Raw genomic sequence first — 27,447 nt, forward strand, 5'->3', positions numbered from 1 at the left:
TAAACAGAATATAGATTAAAATAGAATATAATGTATTTAAAATATTTAAAGTTATTTGGATAACTATAAAATAAATGCACGACGGTACTTTATTTCGTTTGTCTTGAAATAAAATGAATGCAATGTAAAGCTCAATAAAAATAGTGATTGAATGCCAACAGAAAGCCACGGGAGTTTGTGGTGGGCGGCAACGATGATCATCAATGATAACAGCTATCGATGTGAAGCGATGCAGTCAATGACATTGTCAAAGCATTTACATTGTATTGGTAATCGTTCGAATCTAATAATTATCTAATAAATCAAAATGACAGATAGTGCATTTCAAATACACTAAAATTGTAATCTGTATTTCTTTTACTTCAAATCAAACACCATTATTTTTAAAATCCCTGCATTTGAAATACTTTCTCTCTATTTATTTGTTTTGCTTTCTAATTATACACAGTATCAAACTCTAATTTAACTATTTTAAATATTTTTTTATTAATGATCTTGATAGAGTTGACCATTAATAATTAATAAATACATAAATAAGCACGAGAACTCTATTGGTGCTGGGATAAGTTTATTTACTATATCAATTTGAGCTATATTATCTTAATCCCTGCATTTGAAAACGAACCATTATTATTTTTCATGTGTCCAAAAAAATGTCAGTGGCTTATATGGATTAATAAATAGCTTTAAAAGAAAGAATTATACAAATTAGAGCATGATTTCTCGTTAGCTAAATTGCTGCTCTATTAAACCACTAAAACAATCTGTTTTAAGCCCCTTTAGACTTTCAATTTTAGCTTTAGTATGGAAGTGGAGAGAGGAGTTAGATATACATAGTATTGATTTAGTTAGGTGCGTTGTCATGAGTGCGCGGCTGCAGCACTTTCATTGCGCAAAAAATGAGGAAAAGCAAAACCCTTCACAATTAAATCATTAGCAATGAAAAAATAATTAAATAATTGGATGGTGATTTAATATTAGATATTAAATAATTAGTTAATTATGAAAGTTTTAATAAAATCATATTTAAATAATTAAATATTCTAAATAATAATTAATCATATAGCATGTAACTCTACATTCAAATATCTTTTCATCATTTTTTTCCGCAATGGAAAGTCATTCAATTCCTTACTCTCCCTTTTAATATCTTATGATAAACTTTGTATTCTCTTGCAAGTAATAATTCGAACCGTCTAAATGTCCTCATTTATTACTACGCACGATTTACATTTTTAAAAATAATCCTTGCTGACCCTTGTTCATGAGTACTGTTGCTTAGCTTGGTTAGTGAGCGAGTACGGTTGGGAACCCTCCAATCTATGCTCAATCTTTCTCGAGTGGCAGCGCCTCTTAATTGGAGCCCAATCAAGAGACTTACCACGTGTCAGAAATTATTGATAATTTTCTTATCAAACTCAAAAGACTTACCACTACACACTAAATCCATGGAAAAAAGACTAACACCTTTACCCGAAACCACTAAACCATGCATAATTGTATTCCAAGTTATCTTGGCGAGTAAGAACACGCTTATTTATTATATCTTTCCAACACAACTAAGCGAGCTCCCTATATATTGATCTAGTATTCATTCTAAATGGTCTTGAGTTTTTTACTTAGACTAGAGGAGGCATGCAAGTTTCTCTAGTGCTATTGTACAAAGGGAAACTATTTTTATTACCCCACTCATAACCATCATACCATAGTGACAGCACCTAATTGCTTTTCTATAGTTGCCCTCTACTTTATAAAAAGTTCAAAATATTGTTTCAAGTAAGGTGGACTACATTAACTCGTGTATGTTAAAACTTAAAAGATAATACTCCCTCTACTGAAATCCTAATTTTTTTTATGTATTGCACTCATCTTGAATTGAATCTGAAGGCTTTAAGGCACATTTTAGTCATTTTTTCATTAGAACATCCTGACGCAAATTTTTCCGCAAGGGTTCTGTTGAGCTGATGCATTGCAGGCTACAAATGTGACACCAGACAGTGGCTAAACATCTAAATTTTGTTGGCCTCACTGGAATCTATAAGTAGTCACTCTTGTTAGAGTAATTATTACGTCCGGTCAAATCCGAACGTATTTGAATGTATACCGAGTAATACCGAGTTTCAAGTGACGTGGCGCGTGATTATTGTTCTATAAGCGCGTTTGGTGACCAGACGTAATAATTGCTCCTCTTGTTAGGACTCAGGAATCACTTTTTTGCGGCATAACTTCAGCTTTTGAGTCCTTGGAGCAAAGTTAGGCTTCATTTGAGACGATTTTTTTATTGCTTTGTAAATCATCTTTCTAATACAAAAATTTTAATTTAATATTTGTATTAAAAAATTATTTTAAAAAGCAGTAAGAAAATCATCTCAAATAAAGCCTTAGAGCCTCTCGTGCATAAACAGCTACTTTGCTAGCTAAAACAGCAAGAAGTTCAATTAGACCTTTGTTTAGTTATCTTTTATGTATTTTTGCCCTTTTCTATAATTATCTGTACTTTACTTTCTCAAGCAATTATGATCTATTTAATAGTATCTTTTTCTGCCTGTCACTCTTCTTGACCCAATTGTTAGCCTGGTGGGATCTTGAGTAAGCCAGATCAGGTTCCAATCCTACATTAAGAGAAAAATATATATACTAGTGGAGGGCCTAGTGATGATCATTTCTCTTACTTTACAAAGCACAAACACAAAATACCATCCGAAAATTAATCAGGAATGATCAGTGTAAAAACTTAGCACAAGGCCCTGTTAGCACACCCACTCACATGGACATCTCAGCCACGTTCACCACGATGCTCCAACTGCCTCCAATGCTCCAACCACCTCCATGCATCACAACAAACTGCTCAAAGACAAACTGCTCGGGCAAACTGCTCCTAACGGCTTACAGAAAACTAGTATCATGTTATCTTCTATATATACACATTATGTAACAGTTGAAAATATGAATAGAAATAACATTTCAGTAAATCTACTTCTTCCCTCTCGCTCTTTCTCCTGTTCTTACTTTTCAAGTATTTCATCTTGGTATCAGAGCGATTGAGCCTCACCGCCAATGGCCGAACAAGACTCATCAGCCTCTGCGCTTCCAGCCTCTTCAGTTGCAACACCACCCGCGTCCTCAATCTCCGCCTCCATGGCCGAGTTCATAATACCTACTCCCCTCAAGTTTCTGATGTCCAACCTAAAATCCATTGTCAATCTACAACTCAACAATGAGAATTATGCTATATGGAGTCTGCAAATATACAAGTTGTTCGCAGCTAACGGATTCGAGGGCTACCTAACAGGGAGTCTGATTCGTCCCAATAAACCCGACGATCACGCTGACAGCCGGCTCCGGAGACTTATAGATCAGAACCTTGTCTTTGCATTATTGTGTACAATCTCGCCATCGGTGCTACCTTACATCCTTCACCTCTCAAGCCCCTGCGAAACCTGGCTGACATTGTCAAACAGACTCCAGCCTACCAATCGCTCAAGAGTGATCCAGTTAAAAAATGAACTGCACAACATTCAAAAGAAGGATAATACCATGAATCAATACTTGGCTCAAATCAAGACATTGGTGGACAATATAGCCGCCGCCGGATCGCACATTGACTCTGAGGATATCCTTATGTATATCCTTAACGGATTACCTTCTGCCTACAATGCCTTCAAGATTGCAATTCGCACTTCACAACTCCCCATCAGTCTCGACGTCCTCTATTCGCTCTTATGCAGTGAAGAAATCAACATTCAAAATCAAGTACAACGAGAGGTAAATCCTTCATCAGATCACCTGGCTCTGTACTTGAACCGACCAAAATCTTCTCGCGGCAAGGAAAATCCGTCATATCGCGAACGCAGCAATTCTCGTCCACCTCTTCCCAACAACAACAGACCTTCTTCTCCCAATAATAGTACACGTCCAACGTGTCAAATATGCGGTAAAATGGGACACACAGCGCTTACATGTTGGCATCGCTGCAACTTACAATATTCAGCCTCTGATCAAACCAAAGCTCTCTTCTCCCAGCCTCAAGCCAACCCCACAACAGATTGGGTACTGGATTCCGGAGCCACATCTCACCTAACTGCAAACACTCAAACACTTTAATAGCCAACACCTTACTTCGGCTCAGATTCCGTCTCAATAGCCAACGGTAGTTCTCTTCCCATCCAACATCAAGGCCAAGGTATATTACCCCTTCCAAATACACCACGTAAGCTTCTTCTTCAACACATCCTTCATGTACCATCTCTCTCTCACAATTTACTATCCATTCAAAAACTAACATCCGATAACAATTGCTCTGTTTCCTTTGATGCTCACGGTTTCATCATTCACGATCTAACAGACAATCAAGTTCTGCTACATGGACAAGTCCGTGATGGATTGTACACAATCTCCACCACCAAGCCCTCCCCGACCGCTCTTCACTCCAAACAAATCTCCACTAACTTGTGGCATGAACGTCTCGGCCATCCCCATCATCGCACTATGCAGTATCTAGCTAATGTAATTCCAAATATTAGTATTTCATCTAGTTCTTTTTCTTGCAAATCATGTAATATGGCCAAGAGCCATAAGCTACCTTTTATTTTAAGTAAATCAAATGTTAGTACTCCATTTGCTCTTATTCACTCTGACGTTTGGGGTCCATCCCCCATTCCCTCTCTTAACGGCTACAAGTATTTTGTAACGTTCATAGATACTTACACAAGATTCTGCTGGATCTACTTAATGAACTCTAAAGATCAAACTTTCTCAAAATTCTTACATTTTTATCAAATGGTTACAAATAAATTTAAAAGCAACATCACTACCTTCCGCTCTGACAATGGTAGCGAATTCAACAACCACGCCTTTCAAACCTTCTTCACAAATAAAGGAATCACACATCAATTAACATGTCCATACACCCCGGAACAAAATGGACTAGCCGAACGTAAAAATCGCCATCTCATCGAAACAACACGAACACTACTTCATACTGCTCACCTACCACTTAATTTTTGGGCTGAAGCTCTTCTTACCTCCAATTACCTAATTAACCGCCTACCCACTAGAGCATGCAACTCTCAAATTCCTTTCCAACTTCTTCACGGACATCCACCCTCCTATGACCATCTAAAAACGTTTGGTTGCTTATGCTTTTCATGGCTTCGCCCTCTTACAACCAATAAGCTCCAACCGAGATCTCAGGAATGTTTATTCCTAGGATACTCCTCAACACACAAAGGTTATCGTTGTTACAATCTTACCACAAAGAAAATTCATATCTCACGTCACGTCACATTCCATGAACATACATTTCCATTTCAAAATAATAACTCATCTCAACTAAATTCCTCTACAACAGCCACCTCCCCACCACTTATGCTCATCCCAACATCTACCCTCCTTCCCTCCCGTACACCCATTACCACTTCTACCCAATCACTTCCAACATCAGTTTCCTCTCCACCAATTATGTCACCTGTCACACCCATTACACAACCCATCTCCTCTTCCTCATCATAACACTCCACTAATCTGTCCCACTCCCCAACCTTACAACCTACAACAAATCATCCTATGCTAACCCGTTATAAAACGGGCCATCTAAAACCAAAAGCCATATTTGATCTCTCCGTCACAACAAACCCGATCCAAACACCTTCCACATTACAACAGGCTGCACTCCTACCTGAATGGCAAACAGCCATGGCTAACGAATTTAATGCCCTACAACACCAAAAGACATGGTCCTTAACACCAACTCCACCAAATACTCCCATACTCGGCTGTCGTTGGACATACAAGACTAAACTCCATCAAAATGGAGCAGTTGCAAACTACAAAGCTCACCTTGTTGCACAAGACTTTGCTCAAGAACATGGCATCAATTACAACGAAACTTTCAGTCCCGTTGCCAAGATGCCCACAATACGTATTCTCCTTATCATTGCGCTACAACGTCACTGGCCAGTCTTACAATTCGACATCTCCAATGCCTTTCTCCACGGTGACTTAGATGAGGACATTTACATGAAGCAACCACCGGGGTTCACAAATCCTATCCATCCAACACATGTCTGCAAATTACACAAGTCACTCTATGGCCTTAAGCAGGCACACGCCAATGGTTCAACAAGTTTACATCGAGTCTGCTCGATTTTGGCTTCATCTTCAGTAAATCTGATCCCTCATTATTGATCTATACCCATGGGACTATACAGCTCTATCTACTCATTTACGTCGACGACCTGCTTGTTACTGGAAACGACTCAGCCACTATACAACATCTTCTACAAAAGTTGAAATTCGAATTTGCCTTGAAACAGCTTGGCTCGGTCACTACCTTCCTGGGCATTCAAATCCAGCGGACAGCTACCGGTTTATTTCTGCATCAATCTCACTATGCTCGTGAAATACTACAAACATCTGGCTTCTCCTCTTGCAAACCAGCTCTCACTCCGCTAGCCACCAAACTTCCTCATTGTCAATCTTCCGATCAAGCATTTAAAAATCCAACACTATACAGAAAAATTGCTGGTGCTCTTCAATATCTCACCATCACTAGACCTGGCATTGCATTCGCAACAAACCACGTCTGCCACATATGCATAACCCCACAAATCAACACTATCAATCCCTCAAGCGGCTACTTCGATACATTAAGGGAACTCAACATTATGGCATTCCCTTTATAGAAGGCGATCTCACACTTCAAACATTTGTAGATGCTGACTGGGCTGCATACCAAACTGATCGAAAATCAGTCACCAGTTTTTGTTCATTTCTTGGTCCAAATTTACTATCATGACAAGTAAAGAAACAAGCCACAGTCTCAAACTCCTCCACCGAAGCGGAGTATCGTGCTCTATCCTCCGCTACATCCGACGTTATTTGGTTACGCCGGCTGCTAGCAGAATTCCATGAACAACAACTCCAACCGACGGTGATCCATTGCGACAATACATCTGCATAGCATTGGCCAAAAACCCTGTCTTTCATGCTCGCACTAAGCATATTGAGATTGACTATCACTTTATAAGCGAGCATGTCAAAAACAATGCCATCGCTCAACATCACATCAATTCCGCCGATCAGCCAGCGGACATCTTAACCAAAGCACTATCGCCGGCTCGCTTCTGTGCGCTTCGCACCAAATTGACCATCCAATCCCAGGACGCTCAACTTGCGGGGGGATGTTAGCACACCCACTCACATGGACATCTCAACCACGTTCACCACGATGCTCCAACTGCCTCCGATGCTCCAACCACCTCCATGCATCACAACAAACTGCTCAAAGACAAACTGCTCGGGCAAACTGCTCCTAACGGCTTACAGAAAACTAGTATCATGTTATCTTCTATATATATACATTATGTAACAGTTGAAAATATGAATAGAAATAACATTTCACTAAATCTACTTCTTCCCTCTCGCTCTTTCTCCTGTTCTTACTTTTCAAGTATTTCATCTGGCCCAAAATCAAATTTAAGATTTTGTTTGGAATAGCTTTCTTATTGCTTTACTTTTCCTACTGCAACCACAATTTTTTTCATTGCTTTCAAAAAAAAAATTGTACTAGAAAGTTTTTTTTCTGCAACAGTTTTAAAAATTTATTTTTCTTTAGCAACTTTACAAAACGGTAAAAAAGTTATCCTAAACAAAGCTTAAATCTCTCAACATTCACAAGATTATTCAAATACAAATTCAGTTTCAACGTGCTCGTGTCTGCCTGATTTCAGTGCAGCACTAATTCCATCCAAAACCCAATTTATTTCCTTCAGTAGTTCCTCTTCAGTTCCTTTAAGAGAAAACTCACGCACCTGGCCACCAACATCAATCATACTGCAGCCAGGTGAATTTTTCTTGATTCCCATTTTTTTCATGAAGTTCCAAATTCTCTTCACATCCTCATACCTCTTCACTTTTGCATATATATCAGATAAAACAATGTAAACGGCATGGTCGAGAGGATCCCGTTCCATCAAATAACCAGCAATTCTTTGTCCAAGCTCCACATTTCCATGCATTCTGCAGGCACCAAGCAATGCTCCCCAAACAAAAGAATCAGGCTCCATTGGCATTGATCTTATGAGTGTTTCAGCCTCTGAAAATAACCCAGCTCTACCAAGTAAATCAACCATGCAAGCAAAATGCTGAACTTGTGGCTCTATCAAGTAAACTCTTTTCATCAAATCAAAACACCAACGGCCTTTCTCCACCAAGCCTAAATGAGCACATGCGCTTAAAAGCGAACCAAATGTGACATAATTAGGCTTCAAGCCCGCTCTCACCATCTTTTCAAAAAGAATGAAAGCCTCCTCACCGCACCCATGCACCGCAAGTGCCGAGATCATTGCACTCCAAGCCAAAACATCCTTTTCCAAAATCTCCCCAAACACTTCTCTTGCTTCTGCCAGACTCCCGCACTTCCCATACATATCTATGAGAGCGGTACCAATGACAACATCAAAATCCAATCTTTTCCTTCTCAAATATCTATGCAACCACTTCCCATGATCCAAAGCTCCGATAGAAGCACAAGCCTTTATCAGACTAGCAATCGTGATTTTATCAGGTTTAACAGACTCCCCGCCTGAAAACTGCATCTCCTGGAACAAATCCAGAGCTTCTCTAGCCCGACCACCCTGAACTAACCCAGAAATAATCGAATTCCAAGTTCTTACATTCCTATTCTCCATTCGGGAAAACAGTTCTAACGCAGCATCGAACTTCCCGCACTTCAAATAACCCGACAAAATTGAATTTTCGGAAACCACGTCTCTTTGAGGCATTTGCTCAAACACTTTCTGAGCATGGACAAGAAGTCCACAGCTCGAATACATAATTATCATACTGTTCTGAATAAAAATATCAACTTGGAACCCAAGCTTCACAACATGTGCATGCAAAGCTTGACCAGCATTGGCACTGAGGCGGAAAGAACAGAACTTGAGAAGGAAAGGGAATGTGAGGTGGTCGGGACGTATATCACGGGCTAGCATTTGGATATAGAGAAAGAAAGGGCTCATTGAGGCGGAGAAAGATGAGGATTGGGTTCGAATGATGGCGTTGTAGTCGGAGAGAGTAGGGTCGGTGATAGAATGGAAGAGATTGGAGGCGTAGGGGAGAGAAGCGAGAGAAGGAGACGTGGAGCAGAAGAAGAGGAGGCGGGAGAGGAGAGAGGAGGCCATGCGGTGGTTGTAGAGGGGGGAAGTGAGAATTTGGGCATGGATCTGGTGGAGCTTACGAAGGCTGCGACATTGATTGATGAGACCAATGAGTGAGGTGGCGGCGAAACTTGTGGCGGAAATCGGACGTCGATTGGGCATTTCATTCTTTGATAGGCAAGGTGGAGAATTGCACCGATTGCACCTGGTAATAAGTAGACTATAGCGATTCCAAGCAGCTCTCCGTCGTCACAAATTTGCAGGTTTGCTCGTGGCTTCGAATTTAGTGTCCCTCAAAAGGCTCACATTCCGATTTCAAAATCTCACTCTGATTCAATCCATCTCAATTCAAGAAAGCAGTGCATAGCAAAGTCCTACATGGGATCCTGGTTGGATACCCATTGGGCACCCATGTTTTACTCGGACGGACTTCACCCACCCACACCCACCCATGGTGACTTTTGGGATGCCATACCCACCAACTTTTCATGCTTTTTGAACGAACTCTGCCACAGACAGACAGCCTTGAGGCTTGTTGTCATTTGCTCTGGTTACAAACTTTCAAGCCGCATATCAGAATTTATCATAATCGCAGCGTGGTTACGTGTTGCACACTACATTGTGAGGATTGCAGTAATATAAGATATACAGCGATTAGCAATGTAAATCGATTTTTCTCCCGATGTTGAGTACCCACCCACAAGATCATAGGCATACCCATTCCCACCAATATCCATTGGGTATGGGTCTTCAATGCAGGGCTCTGGTGCATAATCTGACTTATTATTTGGTTCGACACAGCCAAAAACAGATCCGATTTTCGAACTGAATCAAGTCAAAAATATATTCTATTGCCAATCAATCTTCAATTCCTGATTAGTAATTATTAATTCAGATCCATAGTTACAGAAGCTAATAAATAAATTTTTCAAGACTAACACAGAACAACTCTGAATAGTTCTATTAATTTTCCTAAAAAATATTTACCTTGAGCACATCAATCGTTACAGCATTATTACTAGAGCATGCTCTGTAGAATTTGTCCACTAGTCCCATTCATGCTCACCGCAGTATTTGATGGAGAAATCAAGTTCTTGGGATGGTTTCTTAAGGTGTCTTTTTGTGAGCATAAATAGGAGAGCGACTGTAGCCATGATACGAGAACTGGTTTCCTCGCAACATCATCCGATTCTGCTACTTGGGCGTAGAGTTCATCAAGCATCACCTTCTTCCCATCTTCTGGGAGTTGCAGAATGAACTCTGCTAACCGTTTTAGAAGGTAAGGCAATACCTGGCATAGAGAAAATATATGAAGTAATATTAATTATATTTTTTGTGATTTAAAAATTTTTGATGTTATATAAAGATTTAAATATTACATATGTAAAGATATAAAAATTCTGTAACATAATAATTAAGCAGTAGCACAGCACTTTGAAAGAGGCTCTAAGCATGATTGGGTTAATTTCATTTGATATGAGCCACGAAAATAATTCCTCTGCTATGCAACATAACAGCATCAACCCCATACAGACCACATTCTAATGGGAACCAAATGCATAAGGCGCCATTAGAAATTAATTTTTTTTCTTCTATAGCTGCGGAAGGAAGAAGATGCTGCAGTATAGAAACTAATTTCTAATAAGGTGGTACTAAAGTTGATGTTATAGGCTACATTTGGGATGGCTTTTTTACAGCTTCTTAAAGCTCATCTCCTTTGAAGTAGAGCCTGCAGAGATGGGCACATTTTCTCCTTTTCAACCTGCTCGTAACATATTGATTGGCACAATCAATGAGCGTGTCCTCTTATCCCCTAATGCATCTTCTCCAACACACCTGTATAAAAATCAAAGCGCACTTACTTGAGAATCACTAGTGAGTGCATCTTCTTATTCTCAACCTACCTACCATTAACATGTGGTCTTAGCTATCACGAGCCACCTCGATATAGCTCATACACTAATGGGTCATATTGGGTCGAGTACATGATTGATCATTTGCTCTCAATCTTTTAATGGAGGGAATTTTTTTCTCATTTAATTCATATAAAACCTATTAAAATCCAACAATACATAAAATAAAACTTCATTCAGAATATATATATATAGAGAGAGAGAAAGAGAGAGTAAAAAGTCCAAAGTAATCCCCTGACTATTAGTAAATATCTAATTTAGCTACAAACTTTTATAATGTCTCAATTTAGTCTCCCGACTATTAGAAAATATTTTAGTTTGGTACCAAGTCCAAAAATAACAGTTAAAACTAACCCTAACAATTAAATGTGAGCGAATCTTAAGTAAAGGCGAAGATAGTGGTCCACTAGGAGTCACCACTGCGAGCCTAGGAACATCCAAGGAGTGAGATGACTGCAAAGGAATTGGGATTGAGCAGAGGAAGAGTTAATGAGTGCTGCATAATAAAAGCAAAGATAGGAGTGACAATGATTGAGATCAGAGGAAGAAAGCCACCTGAAGAGGAGAGAAGGTCATTAGTGAGCAAGAAAGAGAACATTGCCACTGCCATAAAAAGCTCGTCAACTACCATAGGGAAGCAGCAAAAGCATAGGGATGCCTCTGATAGGAAACACTAGTAGATCTCAAGTATTTCCTATTAATCTTCATAAAACAGTGAGAATTTTCCACAAAAATCCGCATAAAATCAGAAAAACAGTAGATAATTGTTATTATTTGATGAAATAGAAATGGAAAACAGCAAGATACAGTTGATTCTCAATTCAATAGGAGGATCGATCTCTCCCAAATCTCTAGACGTCGCTAGAGCCCAAAAAATCTAAACCTAAGAGAACTCAAATTTCAGCCAAACTCAAGATGCCCTAACCCTAGGAAAACAAACAATTTAATGCATACAATTCAAAAGGAAATCTCTAAACAGTCCCTACATTCAATTTCCCTTATAAATTTCCTCAAAAATCCTTCATAAAACGGCTCATGCATGCGTTCAGTGCATACAGGAGGCGGAGAAACCAGCCTCTATTCGCGTAGGCCGGTCCAGCAGGACAGGCTGGACCGATCCAATGGACCGGTCTAACAGCCTCATGCGCAAGAGCAAGGCAAGATGTGAAACCCACATGAGTCTGCAGTGGACGAACACAAAGGGCGCACAATAGTAAGGGATACTAGTGAAGAATGATTGTAGGGGAGCGCCCCTGATGGACCACCTACATGAGGGTTTCACACGAGGGATCGCAAACAATGTGAGTCACGAGTAATAAGATTAATCAAAATAACTTAAAGTTTCATTCTATCTATAAGATTTTGATCCTTGATAAGTAGATAAGGTTGCCATAATGTGGTGGATTATACATGGAGCTTCAGCACCTCTACTTCAAACAATCGCCATAAAATTGCTTGGCCAAGTTTCATCCTCATCCTGTTGTGAAAGAAATTGGAGCACATACTCATTCATCCAATCAATGAAGAGAAATAAAATTACTCCACAACGGGCTGAAGATTTAGTTTACGTGCATACAAACCTTCGACTTCTCTCAAGGAAAACTCCAACTTATATGGAAGTAGACAACATGATGTGGGATGTTGCTGGAGATGGATTTGAATCTCTTGAGGATATGGGAATATTAGAAATTGCTAATCTTTCACTTAATGAGCCTGAATTAGAAGCTATGATATTTATTGAAGATGATATAGAAACTCAAAGACAAAACACTGAAGAAGCTAATCCTATCATTCCTTCTATTGAATAGTTGAAATTTCATGTGCTGGACAATTTATCTTCTTGTTTTTGTTGTTGTACTAGACATTTCAATACTTAATGCTTACTTTTATTTCAATTTTTTTTGTCATTTCAAATATTACATTTTGATTACTTTATTAATTTTTATGTATTATTTATATATTATAATGTCGTATCCGCGCCGTATCCGTATCCTGTATTTTTAAGAATTGGAGTGTCCCGTATCCGTATCGTGTCGTATCCGTATCGCCGTATCCGTATCGGTGCAACATAGGTGCTCATCAAAACAAAGCCTCAAGTTAAAACTAAAGGTGACAACCACATAAACAAAGTGAATTTTGAATAGCACCCACAGCACACGCGAAATGCAATCAGAGGAATCGCAACTCCCTATAACTCATCCAGAGCAACAAATTGTTCAAATCAAGTTTAAATAACATAAACCACAAAGTCCAAAGCATGAGAATCCATAACCAAACAAGCAGTAAGCCATAAGGAGAACCGCAAGTGTCCAACATGAAGCCTAGGGCAATATAGTGACCAAAATTCCAAAAATAAGAAATTCATAATGTGAAGTCCCAAATGGCCTCAAATAGTGACCTGAATCACAGACATGGCTTGAATCATATCATTAAATTTTGAATAAATCATGAACCAAACTAGCATGAGTCCATTTTAATTGGCTTAAGCTATATTAACCAACATTGTACTAGGAAATTATAGACACTCATCGAAGGAATGACAGGCAATAATTAAAATTGAAAATTGCAATATATATATATCAAGCAAATGAAACAAAAATCAAATTGTTCATGTCAATTAATCAATTAACATTTTCTCTAAGTGTGAACACACAGATCTCCGTCATGCATTTTGCTATTTGGTACAAAATATAGTTCATTATTCTCATAGAGATTAAAGTGTTACAATTTAATGGTGTACTCGTAATAATAAAACCATGAAAAAAGTCAACACATAATATATAGCCCTTTTAACCCATTTTTTTTTTAAATCAAAGGTAGCAAACCATGAAACAATTCAACACATAGGATATAGCCCTTTTTAACCCATATTTCTTTAAATCAAAGGTAGCAAACAACACTTTGAAAAAAATACAAATGAAAAGCAATACCCAATGAGAATAAATGCCCCCATAATATGCACCAATATTGACTATAAATGAGGTTTCTAAGAGCTTTTCATGTACCAGCCTAAAAACGACAAAGAGAAATGATATATCAATACTCTCAAAAGTATTTAAAAAAAAAACTCTTTTGGTCTCTAAACATTCAAGAGAGTCATGAACAAAATCAGAGTCATGCAAAAATTATCTGTGTTTAAGGTCTAAAAAAATTTAAAAATGAAGGCCGCTTAAAAAGATGTTTAAGGAGTGACCCACCCTATGCACCTGTCTCAAACAATTGCTCGAACACATTATTCGTGTCAATTTGGAGGAACAAAGCCAAAAAACCATATTGAAAAAAATAATTAATGGTTTTGGTAAATTGAACAAAAAAGGGTCAAGATCACACAATCTAAATGGTTTAGATTGTATATCAATCAAATTTGATTGAATCCTAATGAATAATTACATTAAAATATTTGATGTGTATTAGAAAAAAAAAGGAAGATATATAACAACAAGTGAAAAGAATATTTTAAAAAAAAAAAAGAATACATGTCCGTAACAGTAACCAGTAACCTTTAATTATCTATCTATGTATTGTTAAAACCTGCCATCAAGCTTTCCTCTCCCTCGATGTTGCAAGTCCCGCTTATGAGCCTTCTAATGAATATAAGCCTCATCCCAATCAATTTGTGGTGGTACAAAGCCAAGAAACTAAGGCTTCGTTTGAGACAGCTTTATTATTGTTTTCTAAATAAGATTTCTAGTACAAAATTTTTTAGTTCAAAAAAAATTATACTAAAAAGTTCTTTAGAAAACAATGAGAAAGTTGTTCCAAACAAAACCTAATTAAATCAAATACTAAACCTTTGACCAGATATAAGCCACATCCCAACTAATTCAAATCAGTACAATCAAGAATCCGCTAAATCAAAACTCAAAATTCTAAGTAGTGTCAACCCCATCACAAATTAAACTCGGACCAACTCTCATGCTAACTAGCTTGTCAATAAATATCAACCCTCCAATAAAATATTATTTAAAAAGGAGTTCAAGGCACCCGCCTCGAGATACCCCTCACCAGAAGGCACCCATTCACCACATTTATGCTTAAGCTTTTTAAATCCTAAATGATGCTTATAATTTTTCATTTGAATCATATGCCTCGAAGTTTTATGCCACGAGCTGTGAGGTGAATTCCTCAAATAATAAGCATTAAAAAAATAAATTGATTTTTAAAGAGATGTAGAATAAGATGATTTAAGCTTTTAGGGTCTAAACAGGTTTGCTTAGAGTGGGAGGAACAGCAACAAGAGTACCAGCATATAAAGATTGAGCACTAAAAGTGAATGTGTGTCGAGCCAACAGATACAGATCCAGCATTATGAGCATGGCAAAGATCAAAGGTTGCAACACTACTGTAGATTCAAAAATGTAAGCATATAGTGGTGTTGTTCAATGAGATGATATGATGAGAAGAAATAACTAGATTTTTGTTCAATTTGTTTTAAATAAGTTTTATTTTTTATTGAATTTTTAAAATAATTATTCATATTATTTTTTAATTGGCTTTTTATTTAATTTAACTACTTTTTTTGTTTTTTCATTTTATTTTAATTGGATTTTTTTTTGTTTTCATTGGACTTTTTTTTTTAACTATTTTTCATTGTCTTCTAAACGATTTTTTACTTTCATTTTAACTGGTTTTTTCATTTGCTTTTACCTAGTTTGTTTTCATTTTCTTTTTTAAGTATTTTCAATTTTCTTTTAATTTAATTTCTCATTTATAACTAATTTGTAAGCATTTTCCTTTTCCTTTTAAGTTAGTTAAATTGGCTGATTGTGCTAGAAGCAAAAATCCAACTTGGAAATGTGATACGCAAGTCAAAGTACCCAAAAAATGTGCAAAAAAGTTTGTCTCTTTAGAAGGAGATCTTTTGTGTTTGTGTGCTATTTTATGATGATAAACAGAAGTTAATTCATTGATGTTTATGGCATAATTTATGATTTTTTTAAAGTTCAAGGTTTACGTCTAGATCCTCTTTAAAACTTATGCCTCACCTTGATAAGCCAAAGCGCCTATGTTACCAATTTTATCTTCTCAAACCTTGGTTAAAAGAATACAAACCAATAATCCACATGTTTCTTAATACATGTTTCTTCAAATCAAGCTAAAACTCATGGACAATTAAGGGGTTTGCTATTCACTGAGCTTTTTTCAACTATGTCCAATACCTTTGACCCATAAGTGACTGTGATTTGTGCCTCTAAACTATTTAATGAAACTCGTATGGTCAACCATCTATCAGTGAACGAGTTGATGTCAACCTTAAAAGTACATATTCAATGCACATCACCATCTAAATATGCTTGGGATATTTGAGATAAGGCAATCAAGCCCCCTAGATGTTAGGCTCAAAGCCTTCTGACATTGGCAAATAGAGCCTATCGATATACATGAGATGACTGAATCATGGGATCTTGATCGGATCTACCACCTTTTAGCCCAAGCATCCCCACTCAATTAAATTTACATATAAAATTAAAATTTAATCATAAATTTAAGCCGAAGCAACATTCTTCACAAGAATGCAATCCTAACAATGAGAATGGTAATTAATTAAGGGGCTTGCACACATAAAAAGACTCAACCCATATCAAAATAAATACTAACACAACATTAAAGAAAATATAGTAAATAAAGCATAATCTACATCAAATAAAACTACTCCCGAGTTTCCTCTCATGCATATTGAGAAGGCACACAATAAAAGGGATGTGTTTGTCCTAAGCAACCATGCTAATGAATGTTAACCTTGGAACTGACAATGTATGTCATATGCCAAATGTTCCCATCAATTTTAATTTAATCCAATAATTTCACAAATTTTGAAATACTTTTCACAAAAAACCAGGAATGGCTATTCAGACAGCCTTACATTCATATGAAAAGAAGAATTCAAAGGTGTGATTCCAAGAGTAACCTATTAGCCAAAATGAATCCCCATTAAATTAGTTCAAAAAGATGAATTATCCTGCCTTAAATTATATAAAAATAAAATAAAATAGGATTATAAGATGACCACCACCCTACTCATCAATACTTATAATAACCCCAACCAACAAGAAACTAGGCACATGACATGATTTTATGTTCTTCATTCAATCCCACATATAATTCATATTCTCTCTTTTCCCCCATCTCACTGTGGGGTTGTCATGGCAGTGTTGGACCCCCTAAACACAAGGCACAGCATATTCTTAAAAATCATTTTGAGCACACCATTTGCATATTACATTTTTTTAGTATTAATAAAAATTCTCAAACACCATATAAAGACTTCTCAAATGGGATTGCATTTTTTAATATAACTTGGACATAACCTATAGTATTTTAACCAACTTATATTACAACACAGATGCTTTTATAGGCCTAGTGTTTCATCCATCATGGGCCTTGTGTTTTATCCATTATAATCCTTAATATGTGCATTAATATTTAGCCTAATACCCTGATGCCACCTCTCGCATTAAATATCACAAATGTTATGGAATCTAAAGTGTTGTCATGTCTACAAAGCTCAAATAGAGGTTTCGAAAAAGAACATGAATTTGCATGTCTCAAACATGCTAAAGTACGTGCAAAATTGTTTTTCCATAGCAGAAGAAAAAAGGTGTATAACACAACAAAATAAACCCAATGAATCAAAATAGACCTTTCTTTCAAAATTAATTTGGTTTCATTATATCTGTCTACCCATTCTATGCTATATTTTCTCTGCAGTTCTTTTGCAACACTTCTATCACTCCCTAAGAATTTCTTTTTTTTTTGTGTCCCTCTCTCTTAAGTCATTTTCACATCTCTTAAGTTTCTCTCTATGAGTCTTCATATTCCACTCTACATCTCTCTCTTCATATATTTGACTTGTCACAATGTGTACTTCCACTCTATTTTTTCGGTAGCCTTGTCACCTATATCTAAATCATGCCATGCCTTGATGCCTATCACCTTTTACCTCCCAATGTCATTCCCCCAACCTACACCATCACCCAATCATGAACCATAAGCAATCATGGAAAAGTCATAACATAGGATCACATGAGACTCATGAGATAAGACCATGGAAGAATCTTCTCCAAGATTGAATTGAAGCTATAGGAAAATAGAAAACCAAAAAAGACGAGGACATAGTAAGCTAATGACAACAGGAAACAAAGGAATGGAGAAGAAAAAGGAGTTCCAGATCAAGATGTCTATTAATCAAAATACTGGAAATATGCCATTGCAAGTACATAACTAGTGATATAGCCTGTCCATCACTTGCTCTAATCCCAGCTCTGATAGGAAAAAGAAAGGACCTTCAAGATACTAAAAAGATCTGAAGAAGAATTTGCAAACAAAAATATTTTCCGTTGTGGAATCAAACTTGTTCTAAATATTAGAGAAAAATATCAAATAAAAGATAGCAAACAATCTTTCTCGTCAAGGAATACTGTTGTGTGCTAGAAAATACACGGCGGTAGAGTTTATGAATTCGCGTCCGAGCGTTGCACGAATATTCAGCACGCAAATAGTAAAGAGAATGAACACCAAGATTTTTACGTGGAAAATTCAAAAGAGGGAAAAAACCACGAGGCCTCGCCCAGTTGCAAAGTTCCACTAGTATTTGTTTGAAGTACAAAGACTGATTCGTCTTACAAGCCAAGACAATCGATTTACAATCAACTTCTCACAAAGTTACAAAGTTCTACAAATTCCCGGCGTTTCCCTAAAATCCGGCAGAGTTTCGGCGTCTTCATGCGGCGGGAAGAGCTCCGGCGGTGGTCGAGGAGGAGCTTCTTCCTTCTCCTCCTCTTCTTCTTCTCTCTCTTCACTTGAGTCCCCTTTGTGTAGAATGAGGACTCTATTTTGTAGTTTTTTCTGGAGTGGCATAGCTCATAAATAGGTGTGAGATCATGGACGAATAGGGAGTGGTTTGAATGGACGGCCGATATTGAACCCTTCGATCATGCACCGTTCGTTGAACATTTGGAGGCCTTAATGATGTCGGAATTCGGCGATCTTGGGCTCGTTGAATTCGTCTCGTCGAGCCGCTCGATTCGAGTATAAGCTCGTTAAAATCGAAGACCATTTGGTAACTCAAATTGCGGTTTGAACCTTCCAACAGCGCTTCGGGTCCTTGATTCGGACTCATTTGGGCTCGGATTGGGTGCTCCCGGAATTAATTTTTGAAGTTTCCAACTAGCTTTTGCCTCGAGATTCGTGCCCGATCAAAGCTAATTTTATGATGCCGTATCAAGTACTAAATAAATAAGTCAAGTATGTGCATTATATGGAAAGATTGAGCATGTATAAAGAAATTTAGAATCAAACGGCAGCCGGAAGAGTGAATACATAGTGAAAGGTTGACCCATAATTTTACCTGTATATCCACAAGGTAGATGAGTCGCATAAGCAAATCCAAAACCTTTTTACATGTTTCTAAGCTTCCTTCCCAAGTTCTCCACACATCTGCATCTTCATTAATATATTCTTTGCAAAGATCAAGAGCTTTTTCAGTAAGGCAGTTGATGCAGTAAAATACGGCCGGACTTCCAGCTGGAAGATGCCTAACTAAAGCTGCAACTCCAGAAGCCAAACCTTCGAAAGGGGTAATGCCAGGATAAGCCTTCAAGAAGGTAAGCAATTTCCTGAGTTTTATATAATATAATGCAACCTAGTTTACAATGGTTTGGTTATGCAATCTACCTCTAAGGATCTCTGTGTGTAATAGAAAACAAGCTTCTCCTTTAAATCCAGTCTCTCATCTTTCTCAGAGTCTTTTCCAGAAGACATAAGAGCAACAAACACAGAATGTGAAGCTCTAGCCACTTTCTCATTAGGATGTTGAAGATATCTATAGAATTTTAAGGAAGATTATGAATCAAAATCTAGAAGCCTAGTTGATAAACCGAATCCGAGTTTTGCTTGAGGAGAAGACTGAAGTCAAGAGATTTTTACTTCTGTTAAATCTCCACATGTGAAATGGTGTACTAGAAGGGAACGGAGGGGTGACTAAGGTTTCATTTGAGACAGCTTTCTTACTGCTTCTTAAAACAACTTTCTAGTAAAAAAATACATTTTTTGTATTAAAAAATTGATTTAGGAAGCAGAAAGAAAGTCGTCCCAAACGAGGCCTGACATGCATAAGTCTTGTGAAACACTTCCCTCCCGAAAAGCCAAATGGTTTCTAAATCACAATACTAGAAGAACAGTTGGATCTGATAATTAAAGGATACAAGAACATGGTGGGGGCTATCAGCTTTCCAAACACTGAAGCAGGTATGAGGCTGATGCAGGTTGGTATTACACGCAGGAAAAACAAAACTCTGGCTGTCTGCACCTCATCTTCAGACCAAACATATCTTGCCCCCACCAAAGCAAATAAACCTTTCAGATGATAAGAAATGAATATACATTTATATTATTGAATAGCCATCAAAAGGAATATATGCATATCGCCAGTGTGAGAAAGGATAAATTAAGCAAATTTCAAAATTATAGTGCAAGTTGAGTTGAATCCGGAGTGCACTAGATTAGGCCTTCTCCAACCGAACTCCAAACGCATGAATGGCATCGCTTGCGAGCTCCAGCCGAACGGCAAAACTTCCGGTATTTGGTTGCGGGTGAAGAGTGCGACGCCAATATTAGCATTGCACTGTTCACTTCGATATTTTTCTGTCACTACCGGATTTGCCGAAGAAACGCGAGAAGGAGAAAGACGGTTACTTGGGCCAAAATGGAGTTCGATTGGAGATGAATCACGCCATTTTTTAGTTTCACTGCATTTTGGAGTGAAAAATGAGATTTTCGGTTGTAGATGCCGTTAGAAACCTTGGTTATATGTTAGCTCAGAGTATGAAGGCATGAACTCTACAAATGAGACACAAAGTGCAGCATTTTCTTGCATGGTCAGGACAGCACGTCGAACTGCATCTGTATACTCTGGCAACCTAACACGCCTCATATATTCTATGCAAGAAAATGCAATTAAAATCCTAACAGAAGATTCAGGTTGGATCCCATGGGATGATTTAGGATTCAACTTCTGGCTAGCAACTTCTGCAGCATAGACAACAATCATAAGAAATGCAGCTTCAGCAACTTTCTCAAGATATTCAAGCAACTGATCATGCTTCCCTCGATGCACTAATGCAAACGTACGAAGGTTTGAGTAAAACTCCAAAGAGAAATCCCACATATAATTTTCAACAATCCCCTTGTGCTCCTTATCTGCAGAAGCATACTGATTGCAGAAGACACTAGTAATTCCACCTGCCTCCTTGAAAGCAACACTATCCAAATGTCTCTTGAGCTTCTCAAGAACAAAATCCACCGAACTTCCTTCCTGAATCTCAACTGCCATCCTGCAGAAATTTCCAAGCGGGAAGATTTCCTTCAACAAAGCTGTGCAGAGAGCCAGAAGAATTGGAGCGCTGAAGGAAACAGGGCCAGCTCGAGCCAATCCAATAGAGATACACCGAAGAAGATGGCTTCTCTCTAAAGATCCATCCAAATTGGAAATCACGCGCCAAGCAACAGAACTTATAGACCCTTCCACTGAATTCCTCATATCAGGACTCAATCTAACCCTACTCGTCGCTGGAACAAATCGGAAAGCCCTCAAAAAACCAGCAGAAGCCATTGAAACAGCAAACGGAGCATAGCCGCTCGCCTCCCATTTTGCAGCAGATAGCTCTCCACAAACAACCTCTACTTTCTCTAAAGATCTCAAATTTATGAAACTCGTCACCAACCATTCCAATAAACTGAGGATCATAAGCCCATAGTACACTGAAGCCGGAGGCGAGCCTCTATTCCAAACTCTCAGGAAGAATGAGAAAATTTTACTGAAGTAGGGTTCGTCCGAGCGAGAGAGAGCGTACCCGATACCAGCAAAAACCTCGGCGACAACCTCTTCTTCTAGCTGTACCAACTCCAATATCCGGCAAAGGAGGTCTAGGCAATCCCGTCTGTATGAGAACTCGAGGGCAGGGGTAGCAATAAGGCCGCCGAGAAGGAGGACAGACATAGCGGGGCATTGTGGCCGAGATGATAAAATGCGGGATATTTCGGCGGCGGCGGAGTTGACGAGCGAAGGAGAGACGCGGGCAGTTTTGCGGAGCCAGAAGTAGAGGAGACGGAATAGAAAAGAGAGGGAATTCGGAGGAACAGGTGGGTCAGAGGAGAGGAGGGAGATGAGGAGTTTAGCTTGCGGGTCTGCGATTTGAAGGGAGTAGCGTGCGGCGTCGAGGGTTTGGAGGGCAGCGACGAGGCGACTGGGGTCGGAAGAAGGGACAGAAGGGTCACGAAGCTCAGCCCACGCTTGAAGGATCGATCGGGCGGAAACTGCGGTTACAGCCGGCGAAGGAGCGTTACTGGTTCCGGCGGTGCTGCGCAGCCAATCTTCGAGGAAAAGGACTCGGGTTTGGGTGTTTACCTGCATGAGAATAAGGCGGTTGGCCGAAATTGAAGGCAGTCGAGGGGGCGCTGAGGAAGATGACTTTTTGCTATACTGCTTGGTCGTTACGTTGTTGTATCAGGCCAGAATCAGGATTCTACAATTTTGTGCCTTAAAAAACTTGACCGACAGAGTCGAGACAGAGTTCGAGTCACCGCCATGTGAGCTTGATTGATTAATTGTGTTTAGGGTTGAGGGTGAATTAATTTTGCAGTTCGGGTTAATTTAAGAGTTAGCTCAATTGTTATGAATTATATAAAATTAGTATGATTCAAACTATGCCATAAAAGTTGACAAAATAAATAAAAACTAACAATAATAATAACAATATGAGATAAAATTCTTAAATGTATTTTATATTTTTTTACTTAAATGTTTGAAATTAAATACATTTTAATTACTTATATATCTAAAAATTTTTGATATGATCTATACAAATCTCAAGGCATAAATTTAATTGGAATTTTTAAAAATTAAAATCAAAGTCATCTGAACTCCCATTTTAATAAAGGGGTTTTTACATACCTAACATTTAAAACTATTCCATTTATTTATCTAACACATAAACATTATTATTTACTATTCTACCATCTAAAAATCTTTTCCTCATCAAAACTACCACTCCGTAACCTCCCGTCTAATCCCTCAACGTATGATGCCTTTTTCGGCAACTATGACCACTACTTCCTTGATGGCGTATGCTTCACTGCTCTGAATTGATGGTGCGACATTATGCTCGCCACATGGGTTGGTATTAGACGCGGCTTCGACCTCCCAATCTAAAATTTACCTATCGCAGAAGCTCTGGTACCTCCGCATCACCTTGATCGAGGCACAAGAAATATCGACGCCGATGAGCGGGATCTCTCTGTTCATATACCACCGTTCGGTATAGTTTCCCTCGTTTTCTTCCTCATTCGAACTAGGATTTTGCTAGCATTCATCAGCTCATGATTTGAGATTAGAACTACTCATTTGAGAGTTTATGATCGAGATCTATGAGCTTGTCGGGGGAGTTGTGTGGGTATCTTCAATTTGCTTTGGTGTGTAAGTTTATGTTTTAGGGAGTCCTTGTGCGATTTTTTGTTTCAGGGGAAAGCTCTGAAGTGCGGCTTACAGGTTTTCACAAGGGAAAATCTCAAAGCTCTGTCCATGAGCTGCATGAACCACCTGCAGGCTGTGAAGACACACGTGGCTTCGCACATGACCAACTAACCAAGCTCCCGATGCGCCTCTCCACTAACAGTAGCACAGTGCTCAGACTGGCACCAACGGTCACTACCGGCTTGTGATCATTACGCATCTCATCTACTCTATATAATGTACCCAACAGAATGCAAAATATATGAAATGAAAATCACTGTTCATCATCTTCCTGCTTAAGCTTTCTATCCCTGCCGCTAACGCTTTGCAGGTTCTTCATGGTATCACATGTGCCGCTGTCTACAGACCATGGAGGGAATTGTGCAAAGAAATTGTCATGAGTCCAGAGCTCTCCGGGAAGCTCACCTTCCTTGTTTCCTTGAAGCAGCCTGGTCCTCGAGATGGAATGATTCAATGCTTCATTAAGAGGGACAAGTCAGAATCAACCTATCGTCTTTACCTATGTCCCAGGCAGAAGAAAATGAGTTCAATCCACTCGTCTTGGAGAAGATGAGTGGCGCAAGCGGCGTGCGATTAAAACGTTCACACGGATTCATGCGCAAAGCGAAGCAGGCGTTTCTGAAAGAGTCGGGTTGAGGTATTTGACGGGAGGTCATGGAGTGGTAGTTTTGATAAAGGCAAGAGTTTTTAGATGGTAGAATAATAAATAGTAAAGTTTCAGTGTTATATAAGTAAATATAGTAGTTTTAAGTGTTAGGTATGTAGAACCCCCTTTAATAAATTTATAACCAAACTAAACATCTAGACAAGAACTCAAAAATACCAAAGGTAGCACAATCTAAGTCTAAATTAGATCAAATCAAATACTTAGAGTAATTAAAAACTTCAAATATTAATTGGATGAGTAAATGATTCCTAATTTTGGCATGATATAGTCAAATCGAGCGGTTTAACTAGACAAATCTAATTAGTCTAAGATCACTCAATTATAACATCATTAAAAAAATTAAATCTTAAATAAATGCTTCATGATTAAGGGAATCGATATGGATCATATTATATAGTGTTTTGAATTCTGATTCAAATTATCAAAATATTCATTCCAAAAAGCCTCTGAAAATAACCCAACATTATCAAGTAAATCAACCACGCAAGTAAAATGTTGAACTTGTGGCTCTATCAAATAAACTCTTTTCATCAAATCAAAACACCAACGATTTTTTTCCAACAACCCATAATGAGCAAATGCACTTAAAAGTGAACTAAATGTGACATAATTAAGCTTCAAACCCACTCTCACCATCTTTTCAAAAAGAATGAAAGCCTACTTGCCACGAAAACTTATTATGTGCGAACACAGGATGCCATCAAGAGGCGAATTAGAGCGCGTCACATCATTCTTTTGCTTTGTATAGATGTGTATCACTATGTACCGGGATGACATGGCGCGCTCTGATCCACCTCTGAACAATCAAGTGTCTGCACATAATAATCTCTCCCTCGTCACACCCATGCATTGCAAAGTGTCGATATCATTTCACTCCAAGCCAAAAACATCCATTTTCAAAATCCCCCAAAACACTTCTCTTGTTTTTGCCAAACTCCCATACATATCTACGAGGGAAACACCAATCATAACATCAAAATCCAATCTTTACCTTCTCTAATATCTATTTAACAATTTCTCTTATAACTACCAAGCTGGCATATAAAAAAAAGAGAGCCTTTATGACTCCCAATGCCCAACACTAGAACAAAATGTGTATATAGCACCAGAGTAGAATGTGCATATAACACTAGAATAGAACTTCACGTGCCTTTAGCACCAAAACAAAACTTCCCTTATACCCACCAGATATCCTAGGAATCACACATTTCTAGGAAATAAACATATGATTCATTACATTGGAATAAAATAAAATATAAAAGAAATGTTTTAAAAAGGTAGGTAGCGGAACATATTACTAAGCATAAATTTAATATTTTAAAATATAATTAAATTATCAGAGATTATTTAGAACATTATTTTGAATTTTTAATTTTATTACAACATTATTTTTTAGGATAATTATTTTTGAGATGATTAAAATAACACATTTTTCAAAATCCCAAATATAAAATTTCTAGAAAAATACCTAAATTTTCATAATCACCGTCTCTATAACACATTGAAAGTAATGTGGTAAAAGTTATGTATGTGCCAAGTTATCTTCATTTTTAAACTACAGAAATATAAATTAAATAAAAAATCAAAAAAAAAATTTTTTTGAAAATTGAGAAAGAAAAAATACAACATACCTCGAACTCGACAACTTTTAAAATTGGGTTGACAGCTGAAAATAGACCAAAGTCACCCAAAACTAATTTTCTCCCTGTAGCCAACTATCTCAATTGGTTGAAATGACTCATTTTAGTGGAAAAAAAAATATTTTTAATATTAAAATTTAGTTGAGCTTTGCGCCGCCCAATTTCTCATATTTAACTTCTTAAAGGCTCTTATAAGCAATCTTTTAAGCTTCAAACATGTCATTACTTTATCACAATTTAAATTTTGCACACATTGTATTCATAACAAACATATGCTTTAAATTATCATGAGTAATAATTAATCTTTGCAAATATCTTTAAGCAAATTAGGCAAAGATTAATATATTATGACATGATATAAATAATGAAATCCTTAAATTATTAAAATGCTTCACAATGAATATAAATGCAAGCACATAAACTAATTGTTAGAGAAATAAATTAAATGATGAAGAACGTTAAATTTGACAAATCACATAAATATGTAAATATTGAACATCTATATACACAAATAATCTCCACACAAAAAACAACTAAATTGGATAAAATATAGTTGATTACACCTTCAGCTTTGATTAAATTTATGTTGTTTTGAGTTTTAGACTTCTTTCAAGGCAATTATCATTAACTTTTTTTTTAAAAGTAACATAGTGTAACTTTCTTCATAAAATTCTTATCGAGAATTCAAAAAATAAGAATTAAATAATATGAATAAAAATGTTTGCGTTGTGAGCCCAAAATTGATCTCAGGAACATTATGTGACCTAGATATAGGTTGATTCACCTATATCAACTCAAAACCTAGCATAAATAATTCATGAACCAATATGTGTTAATAGGTTGACCTAAACTTATCCATCATAAGCCACTATGGCCCACATAAGTCAACCTAATCAAACTAGCCACATTTAATCAACCCAAGCCTTGAAGGACCTAAATAGACATATAGACCTATGTAGGGACCCATTTATATCATGATTAAACCTAAGTCAAATAAGTTCAAGCCCAATCAAATCTGGTTAGCCCGGGCCTATTTATTGACGTAAAAGGATATAAGCCTACATTGGGTCAGCTGACTTAACCATAGTTAACATAAAGCATTCATTGGACAATATTGATTAAATATATGCCCAATTCACCCCAAACTTATGCTAGATTCAAATGTAACATAAAAAAGCTTAATTAGCCTGATGGGAATTTAAATAAATAAATTTATCATAATAAGATCCAATTATAACTTGCCCCACCTCACATGACCTATATTATGCTTAGAAACCTATTACAAGTTAACCTACCTCCTATAAGCTTGACCCAAATAGTCCCAAATGCACCATAGACTCATTTGATCCCAAATTAGGCTAATGTAGATCAAATAACACAAAATTTAATGTATGGCTTACACTACCCTATTAAACATCTAAAGCCAAATCAAAGGGTCCCAAAGCTAAAATTATGCCTACTAACCCTAATTATTATTACACTTCATGCCTCATAATCAATCCAAATCCATCCATGTTGCATATTATTAGTATTACCACTG

The 27,447-nt window shown here is 37.5% G+C and overlaps 2 protein-coding genes across 4 annotated transcripts; both read right to left on the reverse strand.

Moving 5' to 3' along the window:
• Positions 1–7,679: 7,679 nt before the first annotated feature.
• Positions 7,680–9,182, reverse strand: LOC110093183 (pentatricopeptide repeat-containing protein At5g66520-like). Its single transcript, XM_020817995.1, has one exon. It carries the CDS (start codon positions 9,180–9,182, stop codon positions 7,680–7,682), a length of 1,503 nt encoding a protein of 500 aa, XP_020673654.1.
• A 712-nt stretch (positions 9,183–9,894) lies between these two features.
• Positions 9,895–22,582, reverse strand: LOC110093165. Of its 3 annotated transcripts, XM_028697531.1 has the most exons (6): positions 20,870–22,582; positions 20,275–20,425; positions 19,745–19,892; positions 19,419–19,664; positions 10,146–10,449; positions 9,895–10,030 (listed from the first exon to the last, which is right to left on the reverse strand). In XM_028697531.1, exons 1-5 carry the CDS (start codon positions 22,479–22,481, stop codon positions 10,177–10,179), a joined length of 2,430 nt encoding a protein of 809 aa, XP_028553364.1. In that variant the 5' UTR covers positions 22,482–22,582; the 3' UTR covers positions 9,895–10,030; positions 10,146–10,176. The 3 variants fall into 3 exon arrangements, with proteins under 3 accessions (XP_028553364.1, XP_020673623.1, XP_028553365.1); XM_020817964.2 differs by having other exon boundaries at positions 9,994–10,449; XM_028697532.1 differs by lacking the exons at positions 9,895–10,030; positions 10,146–10,449 and adding an exon at positions 19,221–19,272.
• Positions 22,583–27,447: the final 4,865 nt, after the last annotated feature.

The sequence above is a fragment of the Dendrobium catenatum genome, unplaced genomic scaffold (genome assembly GCF_001605985.2).
Source record: "Dendrobium catenatum unplaced genomic scaffold, ASM160598v2 fragScaff_scaffold_963, whole genome shotgun sequence".
NCBI lineage: Eukaryota > Viridiplantae > Streptophyta > Magnoliopsida > Asparagales > Orchidaceae > Dendrobium > Dendrobium catenatum.

Bases quoted from the DNA above. Each gene is read 5' to 3' on its own strand.
- LOC110093183 (XM_020817995.1), bottom strand. From the start codon at position 9,182: ATGGCCTCCTCTCTCCTCTCCCGCCTCCTCTTCTTCTGCTCCACGTCT.
- LOC110093165 (XM_028697531.1), bottom strand. From the start codon at position 22,481: ATGCAGGTAAACACCCAAACCCGAGTCCTTTTCCTCGAAGATTGGCTG. The intron at 20,426-20,869 runs GTTTCTAACGGC...ATCATCTGAAAG, and splicing joins TGAGCTAACATATAACCAAG to GTTTATTTGCTTTGGTGGGG. The intron at 19,893-20,274 runs GTATCCTTTAAT...AAAATTCTATAG, and splicing joins ATAGCCCCCACCATGTTCTT to ATATCTTCAACATCCTAATG.